The sequence below is a fragment of the Lachancea lanzarotensis genome, scaffold LALA0S09 (genome assembly GCF_000938715.1).
Source record: "Lachancea lanzarotensis genome assembly LALA0, scaffold LALA0S09, whole genome shotgun sequence".
NCBI classification, from domain to species: Eukaryota; Fungi; Ascomycota; class Saccharomycetes; order Saccharomycetales; family Saccharomycetaceae; genus Lachancea; species Lachancea lanzarotensis.
Genome location: NW_019212887.1, coordinates 637,306 through 647,894, shown reverse-complemented (window position 1 = coordinate 647,894; position 10,589 = coordinate 637,306). Strand labels below are relative to the sequence as shown.

The window sequence follows — 10,589 nt, the reverse complement described above, 5'->3', positions numbered from 1 at the left end:
CACTAGTAACAGTAACTTTTCTTATCATAGACCGTATGCAAACTTACACGAATACGAGCCGTCAAGGAGGTCCCCATGTTTGTCTCCGGGCCAAAATTACCAAACCGGGCTGTTACTACTGCGAGACACACCGCAGGCAATACAGCTGTGACTACCCTCAAACACCTGTACCTCTTATCATTATGCGTGCTGCCAGATTAATAACACCCAGTGTAGTACACCGTGGTAATTATGCACATTTTGACAAGTGCTCACCACAACCGATGTATGAAAGAGCCTTTTGATCTCAAAAAATCGCAGTGTGCAGCAAAAGTCGGCAGTTGTTTCTGGAGCACCGCTGCAAGATCACACATACAAGTTGCTTGCCGTTCATGCAACCGGCATTGATGATGGATTCGTTAGGTCCGGGAGAAAGATTTCGGTCAAAAAAGCGGACAGGCAGAAGCGGACAGACCGTAACGGTGACACAACACTAGATGGCTTGTCATCGAGAAAACGCTTACATGCTGCCAACTGATACTAACCGACCGGCGAAAGCCGGTCGGTCTTGGATAGGAGATTAAACCTATCTATCACGTGATGATGAGATGATATCATCTTTCCGTGGGATCAACTTCAAACCCCACCTCCAAGAAGTGTATGTTTTTGCTTCTAGCTTCTGACTGCTTGCTCCACTTGGTAGTCGTCGTTTTCTTTTTCCGCGCTGTCCTGTAAGGTATGGTAACCCTCTTTAGCTCCAATCCACCTGTTCGTATTGATTCGAATGGGCCAGACTCCGGTAAATCAACCATACCGGCCACACACCTACCACGCCGGACGCCGTTTGTTGAAGGTGCATACAAGACCTGAAAAATGGGCTCATAAAAGCAATTTTTGATGTCAGTTCATGGAGATCTCGGACATACAGTTTGCGTGGTGAATTTTTGTAGCACCAGATAATGCATGTAGTTCGGAAGGAAGCGAAAGAACAGGAGTTCTCGTGTTCTACACGAGGTAAGGCTCCCAGCTTGTTAGACAAAAGCAGAAGAGCTTTGTAGATCCGTTGAAAGACCTGGTACCAGCGTTGTCTTGGTGTTCTAACGAGTTGTCTCCTTTTGCACTGGTAGGATTTTCTCTAGAAGTGTAAATTCTTGAGTTCTCTAATTTGCTTTGGGAGATAGTCTTGGAGCTTTCTTGACCACCAGACGTCATCAGCCGTAGAATCGTTGATCCTAGAGTCTCGCGATAGCAACAATGATAAGTGCGTCTCAGGATGTGCCATTAAGCATGTTCTTCTATTAGCTGAAATTTTTTGTTTCCATGTCTGCTTAAAAAGAGCTGAGGACCCATGATACCCAAAGACATGAATTCACAATCAAGCAGCACTCAATCCCATCTGATTCTCGACGTTCAAAAACATCAGCTGTGCTCAAATGCGTGACTAAGATACACACACTTCAACGGACCATTTGCATTTGAAAAAAGGCGGATTCCTCACTTAATTGAACCATTTCCAATTATATTCAGGTGCAGAGACTAGTCATGGTGTAAAAGAGGTCATCTTTCCCTTGAATGTTTGGTTTTTCGATACCCATTGCAAGAAAGGCTAAGCAGCACCAGAAGCAGTGGGATATGACGCTCGTGTGTGTCACGGCGTTTGCAGCGCAGGATTCAACACATCTAAGCATATGCTATTTTACGTGTAAATATCAACTTCTTAGTGTTATCACTTTCGACGGACCATCGGCCAATTTCTGGTAACCGCCCAGGTTGTCAAACCGCTCAGTTTATCAAAAAGTCAATTTGTTGGCAAGAGATAGTCCACCAAAGTGGATGATCTCCCTATCTCCTTAGGACATCTGTTTATTCTTTTAAACACGAGTGCCAGTTTACATAATTAATTACAGAAAACCAGAACGTTTTGATGTTTCAGTGCATAGAGAACGTGCTAGCGCCCTCTGGTTAGTGTACAGTAATGATAGTGAATGATTGTTTGCTTGTTGCTCTCTCTCAGGTCAATTCAGTGTTGACTATGTGCAAAGTGGGTGAAAGCGATATTGAACCGTTTACTGGTTTTCAGGTCTCAACTTTCTGACTTCCTTGCCGACTCTCCAGATCTCCATTCCTCTGATGATCTTCAACTCTTCCTCCAACTTCTCTCTGTAGTCAGGCTGGGAGTTGAACTCCAAAGATCTCTTGGTCTCGGAACCGTTCTTGGTAGACTCGTACAAGTCCTGGAACACTGGCTTCAAAGCGTCCTTGAAGATTGGGTACCAGTCCAAAGCACCACGTCTGGCGGTGGTGGAGCAGGCATCGTACATGTAGTCCATACCGTACTTACCAATCAATGGGTACAAAGATTGGGTGGCCTCTTCAACGGTCTCGTTGAAAGCTTCCGATGGAGAGTGACCGTTCTCTCTCAACACTTCGTATTGAGCCAAGAACATACCGTGGATACCACCCATTAGACAACCTCTTTCACCGTAGATGTCGGAGTTGACTTCCTTCTCGAAAGTGGTCTGGTAAACGTAACCGGAACCGACGGCAACGGCCAAAGCCTGAGCTTTCTCGTGAGCATTACCGGTGACATCGTTCCAGACGGCGTAAGACGAGTTGATACCACGACCTTCCTTGAATAGAGATCTGACGGTTCTACCGGAACCCTTTGGAGCCACCAAGATGACATCGATGTCCTTTGGAGGTTCAACGTGGGTCAAGTCCTTGAAGACAGGGGAGAAACCGTGGGAAAAGTACAAAGTCTTACCCTTGGTCAACAATGGCTTGATGGATTCCCAGGTCTCGGATTGGGCAGCGTCAGACAACAAGTTCATGATGTAGGTACCCTTGGAGATGGCCTCGTTGACCTCGAATAGGTTCTCACCTGGAACCCATCCGTCTTCGATGGCAGCCTTCCACGAGGCACCGTTCTTACGAACACCAAGAACAACGTTCAAACCGTTGTCTCTCATGTTCAAACCTTGGCCGTAACCTTGAGAACCGTAACCGATCAAAGCCATGGTGTCGTTCTTGAAGAACTCCAACAACTTCTCACGAGGCCAGTCGGCTCTTTCGTAGACAGTTTCGGTAGTACCACCGAAGTTGATCTGCTTTAGACCACGGGTGGCCACCATTGGCTTGACAAACTGCCTAGCGGCAGTTGGTCTTAGAGTGGCACGAGAGGCCAAGGAAAGAGCTCTCTTGGCGGTGATGACACGCGAGTTAGCGATCAATCTAGAAGCTGTGATTCTTAGAGACATTGTTATTGCGAATGCTGATTGTGGAGTAAGAAAAACGCAAAAGCTCAAAACCAAAGGAGCGGAGCCGTGCTAAATAGATGAAAGAAGAAGCTCGTTACAGGTCGACATTTTATACTTGAAAAAAATTTTGAGTCGATCAGATACCGCCAATGTAGTCACTTTAAAAATTTTCAGAACGAAATAGAAAAAAGTCCAAAAAAAAAAAAAATTTAGAAGACTAGTGGGTGGGAGTTACTTCCCTTTCTCTCTCTCGCTCTCTCTCCCAGTGGAAGGGTTACCCGTTTGATGGCTTCTTTGAGCACTCACGTGGTGTAGGCCGGTACCGGCCACCTGTACGTGTGTAGTGATGTACATTGTAACGTCTATAGTGACATTTGTCTTTGTGGTATCATAGTGTACGAGTAAGCTTTGATCATCCAAAACAGGGTATTCCTATGTTCCACAAACTTTCCCAAGCCTTTAGTTGCTTTGTAAGTGATACCGTGTTATACTCGAGATTCCTTTCAGATGGTTTTGGCGTGGGCACTTTGTACTCCAGTCTTCATGAAAACTGCTCTTTGTGTAGAGCAGGACAATTCGTCCGTGACAGTTCTTCGCGCAAAAAACAGGGTGTTCTTGCATCTCTTAATTTGAAGAGAGCATCACTGACAAAGTTTCGCCTCCATCCTTTCTCAAGGACTGACTTCCATTCTTGTGTGCGGACTGCATTCCATTCTTGATTTACGACTTGCGATTCTTATTTTCTAGCAGATTTCTTTACTTTAATCACACGTCATGTTGTATCAGCCGTTAAATGAGTGTGATCAGTATTCACTGCTTCATCTCACTCGCTAAATCATTGTAAATCCGTGCTTCCTTTAGTCTCAGCGGCTAATCGTCATGCGGATACATTAAATCCTGGAAAATAGATCCTGCCTTATATACCCAAATTATTTCATTTTACAATTTGAGCAGGTAGGGTAATGAAAATCTCAGATCACTTTTTACTTATGTGTCATTGTAGCTCAAGATGCCGAGTACTCATGAATCCATATGAATGCAGTTAAATGAAAGAGATACAGTCCATCGCTCATCTCTCAACGAGCGGTTCTTCTGAACAATACCATACCATGGCCAAGTCGCGATTCGAGTACGTTAGGCAATTCGAAACAAATGAGGTTCTTCTGCCGGAAACTTACATTGTGGTGAGAATCGATGGCAAGAAATTTCACGAGTTTTCCAGAACGTATGAATTCCAAAAGCCCAATGACTTGCGTGCTCTGAAACTTATGAATGCAAGCGCTAAAAACGTGGTGATGAAGTACCAACATGAGGTTGTGTGTGCTTTCGGTGAAAGCGACGAATATTCGTTCATTTTGCGCAAAGACACGGTTCTTTTCAAAAGACGACAGAATAAGCTAAGTTCACTATTCGTGTCCCTGTTCACCGCTAACTATGTTGCATTGTGGAGCAAGTTTTTTCCCGACGTTGCGCTGGATTACAAAAATTTGCCGTTTTTCGACTCCCGGTGTGTGTGTTATCCCAGTTTGACCACGATAAAGGACTATTTGAGCTGGAGATACGTCGATACACATATCAATAACCTTTACAACACTGTTTTTTGGCAATTGATCGTTAAGTGCGGATTGACCCCGCAGGAATCTGAACAGAAACTGTGTGGAACTCTCAGCAGCGACAAACAGGAGATTCTTTTCACAAAGTGTGGCATAAATTACAACAACGAGCCAGAGATTTTCAAAAAAGGGTCTCTCATCAACAAGAAGGGCGAAATATTGCATATCGACGTGATCAAAAATATCGATGCTCTGTTTGAAGGATTCTGAAGAGTCTTGAAGGGAGCTTAAGGGATCATAGTGCGACCCACGAAATCCCGGTTCACCATAAAGTACACTAAAGACCCTAAAATCTGAATGTTGTGAACAATGTCTTGGTCGCCTGCCACTTCGAGGACATGGCTTTCGGTGACAACGTCATCACGATAGTCGTAGCACCATATGTATACTTTCCCGCTTTCACTGCCAGAAGCGATCCGTAATTGTGCTCGGTCATGGCATGTTACAACACAGTCGATCAGTGGAGATGACTCTTCGAGGCTTGTTATCTCACGTTCGAAGACACGAATTCTATCCCAGGTATCATTGGCGCTTCTCTTGAAAAGGCAACAACCGCCGTTCACGATATTGGCCACGTAGTATCTCAAAGCTTTCTTGCTATATTGCTTTGCGACTACTCCATGTGCGGAAACAAGGATGTTCTTTTCTGACGTTAGATCAACAGGAAACTTTTGTAGTTTGTCCTCCAACGAGTATATGTAGTTGTCAAAGCTCGAAAACACGAGTTCGGGAACTTGAATGCGCTCCTTGTCGATATTTGCGGGTGTGCAAGGTTTGCAGGAATTAATGCAGTCAGTAGCAGCATCCTTGCAATCGCTTACCATTTTGAAAATCTTGGACTCTATGTTGAAATTGAACTTCACGATAGATCCAAATTTCGTCGAGTAAACGACTTGCAACTCGGACCCCTTGATATTGTATGCATAAAACGATGTTAATGTATCGGCGCTCGCATTTAGGTGCCATTTGTTCGGCTTGCAATCTTCAAAGGAAAATAGGTCTTCCAAAGGGAAAAAATGAATCCCATCGCCAGTGCTAACTATGATGTAATGTTCAAACTCTATCTTATTCTTGGCGGGTTTAGAAACTTGTACCAACTGTAGCCCAAATGAATTTTTTGGAAGCGTTGATGACATGGCTTCTATTGGTATTTCATACCTAGTGACTTTCAGATCTGATTTCAAGTTCTTGACGCAAATGGACATCCTCAAGGGGTTATCAATCGTAACAAACAGACATAACAAGAAAACGTTTCCCGGGGACGAACAGTAACTAACCAGAACTTCGTTAAAGTGGTCGCTAGTTAAGGCGACATCATGCATTGCTACTTTTTTTCGAAATGTCTTCCCGAAACCAATCGGTCTGAGTAACAAAGTCGAACAAATGCTCGAAGAAACATCAAACGGACGTTGATAGTCGTTTCAACATATGCTAAAGATGTGTCGTGAATGAGTTTCTTGAGATGAGCCAGGATGGATTAAGTATATTAGCGGAGCAGATTAACTAAAAACCAAAAAAATTTCTCCGCGACGGGGAATTGAACCCCGGTCCCGGGCGCGACAAGCCCGAATTCTAGCCACTAAACTATCGCGGAATAAAAGTTAACTATTAAGATCAAAAAACATATTTACCGGCTTTTCATGATCATTTAGACAGGTATCATTATAAAGAACGATTGACTACATTAACCTGATGAACATCAACCCATGAATTTGACATTCAGGTCTAACGCCTGGTATTGTATGAAGTAACTGATTAGTTATGTAGTATATGATTCGATTCTAGAAAAACGCTCGCTGCACCGAAAGGTGTATATTAGCTTTGATGGCGCAAAGAAGTGCAGCAAGTTAATTCCTGTTTTATGCAATTTTTGATGACTTTCATTTTGAAGAATATCGTAATGAGAATATCTTTAGACCAGCCTTCTTCCCCTCTATCTGGAGGAGGGCAATAAGGTCGATAGTCGAAATCTTTTGGAGCTGTTGGGCGGCAAGAAATTTTCTATTTTTTCCTTACTTTCATTCCAGTTTGATTTGAGTCGGGTTCGAAGTTTACCCTTCATGCTTAATAGTTACGGGCGCTGAGTTTGTTCCCGTTTTCGTCGTAGTACTTTTCTTCGTCCAACATCAACTCATTAGAATGGGAACCGCGCCCATCTGTTGGATTCCTGCTAACGGCATTGTTACGGTGTCCTATACCCTCCGCATCTTCGTCGAGATCAGATGTACCGCCGATAGGGGTGTCACCGTCGTATTCGTTACCAACATCTTTACCCATGAGGGAGTACCACCACCTTGTCAGATTGTTCTGTTTGTAAGCAGTGACAACATGACCCTCGGAATTGATGAAGTTCGTTTTCTTGGATCTCACGCAGTAGAAATATAGGAAAGCCAGGAAGGCAAGAATCATTGGGACTCCAATGCCCACAACGCACCCTATTACGATATTGCGGTTCTTCTTAGAGAGTCCAGATCCGTTTCCCGAGTTCTTAGAGTCCACAGTGCCGCTGGCGGTGTAATAGACGGTGGAGACCAGTGTTCTGCCATCTATCGTGGTTGTTATCACGTCAGAGCTCGTAGTGGATGGTGCAGCAGTGATCGATGAGGAACGATGCGTATGAGATGAGGCCGAGGATGCCGCAGAGGTTATCGACGAAGAAGAACTTTCGGCCGACGATGAAGATGTTGTCGACGACGACGACGATGATGATGTCGTCGAAGATGGGCCTGATGCACTGGAGCTAGGGGCGGCACTCGAGCTGGACGAAGAGCTGCCACTGGAAGTCGAGGAAGATCCGCTGAGACTTGATTGTGAAGACGAAGAGACCGATGCAGAGCTGGAGCTGCTGGAACTGCCGGAACTGCTGGAACTTCTTGTAGTTGATGACAATGACGATAGCGAGCTTTGTGCATCACTGCTGGAAGACGACGAGCCACTAGAGGATGGTGACGACGAAGATGATGACGACGATGACGACGACGACGACAAGGAGGAGGAACTCGAAACGGACGACGTCGTGGATAGTGATGACTCGGATGACAAGGTTGACGATGACGAAGACGACGATGAGGACGACAACGAAGATTGTAAGCTTGACGACAAACTGGTTCCTGAAGTTGATAGCTGCGCGCTGGAGGTGCTGTTGGAGTTTCCGGCTCCGCCGTTATTTTGGCCGTCAACAGCCTGCTGGAGCGACTTTTGAACCGCAACTGCTAAGAATAGCGCATGGAAATGAAGGAGCTTCATAGGGCGTGGAGGAGCAAATCGGAGGACGGGAAAAGAGTATAAACGGTTTCGGTACTTCAAGTTCACAAGGCGCCCTCTCTTCAGCTCTCTGGTCTGAATTTGGGTCCTTTCCAGCTGATTTATCAGAGATCTGAGATGGATTTAGGATTATATAGATGCGTTTCATTCATTAGATCTGATAGATCTAAATTTAAGTTTTTTTTTCCCTGTCATGGAACAGAGTATTTCTAAACGGCAAATTGTCATCACGTGCGTGGTGAATGATGTACACGTGACTATATACTTTTTATAATTTTTTGGCGTATATTCGTTATTCGTTTCTATTCACATTGTGTGACGCTTCAGACCAGTACGTAGCAGAGTCTCTTTCGTTCGGTTTTTTCGCGGACAGCCAACTGGTGATGGCTGGCGGGATTGAACGGTGCATAGGCCAGAATTTTGGGTCCGTGAGAGAGCCTAAGAATGAAGAGCTCTAGTTTTGCTCGGCCGGCTCACACAGCACACAGGTGGGCTCATTTGTGAGTTGCTACTTTTTTTTTTGGTTACAATTACCGTTCTCGAAACAATCCACTGATCGAGGCGTTCTTTTTGTTTCAATAGATTGTTCTAGCTCTGCTTGGAATATTGTTGTGCCGGAAATGAACTTAGCCGATGACCGTTGAAGTTCAGAGTATGTTTTCAACGGTGCCATGCAAAAGTGTCATATTAGTACATAGTGATCAGTTGTTGGGCCTGGACAACGATTTGGAAGCACAGGACTAGACCTGTGAGCCCGGATGCATTTCTGGCAAGACTTGAAGGCGTGTCTTTCTTTGCACTTATCGGAAATGACGCCCAAGCTTTTTTATAATTACATGTATAGAGTATCTGCACTTCCTTTAATTTCTATTAATGCGACAAGTGACAATGCGGGTGGGGTCAATTGGCCGGATCGCCAAAAACGCCCCAATGCTGCTCGACGTTTTGCGGGCCTGGGTTTTTCCAGTAGTCGTTATACGTCGTAAACAACAAGGCTTGAGACCCCAGCGTGCTGGTTATCGAGGCAATGCAGGATTCCATGTTAGCCTGGGAAGGCCAGCAGTTGCCGTTCGGATCTCCCTGGCTAGGCCATCCTGTTTCGGTGATCAAAACCGACTTTTGAGAGCCGCATTTGGCCTGTAAATTTGCAATTTGCTGTTGCAGCCACGGTCCGCAATTGGTGGCATCTACATTACCGTCCCAGTACGGATGAGAATTCACGGCCAAGAAATCAGAAATTTCGCACATTTCCGGATTGGCCATTACGGCCACCAAAGTGTCCACAGTCACAACTGGACCGTTGTATCCGATTGCAGCAAGCTGGCTTCTTGCCGAGCTTACTGCATTTTGAATATCATCCACAGTCGCCGATCCGGAGTTTACAAGCTCATTTCCAACAGAAACGGCGTAAACAGCGCTGAAATCTGTACCAAATGCTGACGAAATGGCGTTCACACTATCGGGAATTTTGGTGAGATCCCAAATCCCCACCATGATTTTCTGAGACGGTATCAAGGATGCCTTTAGGTTATCTAACACGTTACAGTCTGTGGCATAGGTGCGGATGATACCAAAACTCTGGATCTGGATTAAATCCGCTTGAACCATCTCCAAAGTCTTGCATTGACCATCTTTCTGATACGGAGAATACGCAATGCCTGCAGCGCCGCTGTAAAACTCCGTGCTACCGGTCGAACCAGTATTTGAAGGGCTTGGCACTGGGACCGTTGCCGATGATACTGAGTATGCCGTAGAACTGCGTACCGCTATTACCACTGAAGAAGTTTGAACAACCGCTGAAGTTGCCTCTGGGGCGACAAGCATCCCATTTTCGACAACTGGCACATTCACAAGGTTGATATCTTTTGCAACCAAAGCTGGACGACACGAAACGCAGGCAAGAACAAAGAAAAGAATACAATACATAAATTATGGGTTTATACTACACTACAAGAAGACCTTTGCCATAACTTTTAGAGCTTTAAGTATCACCTAGAAGGCCATTATATACAGTGGCTATGGCTTTCTGTGTTCAACACCACCCGCGTCTTGGAAACATATTTGATGGCAGTTTCATGTTTTTTCAAGAGCGTTGGGTTAGATTCGAAACCTCACTGACATTCAAAAATTGATCTGGATAGAATGAAACGATAAAAATTGAATTCAACGATTGAGATACATTCTCAAGACCGCTCCCAAACGCCATATTTGTCTATCTCGTGCGTTATAAATTTACAGAAATGACATATCTCAACTCCAGACCGCGGGGAGGACAGTAAACGCGACACATTGGCTTCAAGTGACAGATAACAGAAATCTATGGATGGGGCGTTACTATACTATTTTCGAGGACATTTTTTGTTGTAGAATTTACTTTGTTTTGTCCTTCCACGAAAATTGAATCACCACGGAATTGTAGGTTAGGAATTCTCTTCTATCAGCGCGGGAATTGTAACAGCTTAGGAAATGTGTGCAA

At 44.7% G+C, this 10,589-nt stretch overlaps 5 protein-coding genes and 1 non-coding gene across 6 annotated transcripts; 1 reads left to right on the top strand and 5 right to left on the bottom strand.

Moving 5' to 3' along the window:
* Positions 1-2,045: 2,045 nt before the first annotated feature.
* On the bottom strand, positions 2,046-3,236 carry ILV5 (LALA0S09e06876g1_1; the record flags this gene model as incomplete). Its single annotated transcript, XM_022770895.1, has 1 exon — positions 2,046-3,236. One exon carries the CDS (start codon positions 3,234-3,236, stop codon positions 2,046-2,048), a length of 1,191 nt encoding a protein of 396 aa, XP_022630190.1.
* A 1,046-nt stretch (positions 3,237-4,282) lies between these two features.
* THG1 (LALA0S09e06854g1_1) lies at positions 4,283-5,059 on the top strand (the record flags this gene model as incomplete). Its single annotated transcript, XM_022770894.1, has 1 exon — positions 4,283-5,059. The coding sequence occupies one exon, from the start codon at positions 4,283-4,285 to the stop codon at positions 5,057-5,059; it is 777 nt and encodes a 258-aa protein (XP_022630189.1).
* Positions 5,060-5,076: 17 nt separating this feature from the next.
* Positions 5,077-6,171, bottom strand: LALA0_S09e06832g (LALA0S09e06832g1_1; the record flags this gene model as incomplete). Its single annotated transcript, XM_022770893.1, has 1 exon — positions 5,077-6,171. The coding sequence occupies one exon, from the start codon at positions 6,169-6,171 to the stop codon at positions 5,077-5,079; it is 1,095 nt and encodes a 364-aa protein (XP_022630188.1).
* Positions 6,172-6,371: 200 nt separating this feature from the next.
* Positions 6,372-6,443, bottom strand: LALA0_S09e06810r. The gene has a single exon. It is a non-coding gene; the product is annotated as a tRNA-Asp (tRNA).
* Positions 6,444-6,913: 470 nt separating this feature from the next.
* LALA0_S09e06788g (LALA0S09e06788g1_1) lies at positions 6,914-8,095 on the bottom strand (the record flags this gene model as incomplete). The annotated part of the gene is made up of 1 exon (XM_022770892.1): positions 6,914-8,095. The coding sequence occupies one exon, from the start codon at positions 8,093-8,095 to the stop codon at positions 6,914-6,916; it is 1,182 nt and encodes a 393-aa protein (XP_022630187.1).
* A 918-nt stretch (positions 8,096-9,013) lies between these two features.
* Positions 9,014-10,039, bottom strand: LALA0_S09e06766g (LALA0S09e06766g1_1; the record flags this gene model as incomplete). The annotated part of the gene is made up of 1 exon (XM_022770891.1): positions 9,014-10,039. The coding sequence occupies one exon, from the start codon at positions 10,037-10,039 to the stop codon at positions 9,014-9,016; it is 1,026 nt and encodes a 341-aa protein (XP_022630186.1).
* Positions 10,040-10,589: the final 550 nt, after the last annotated feature.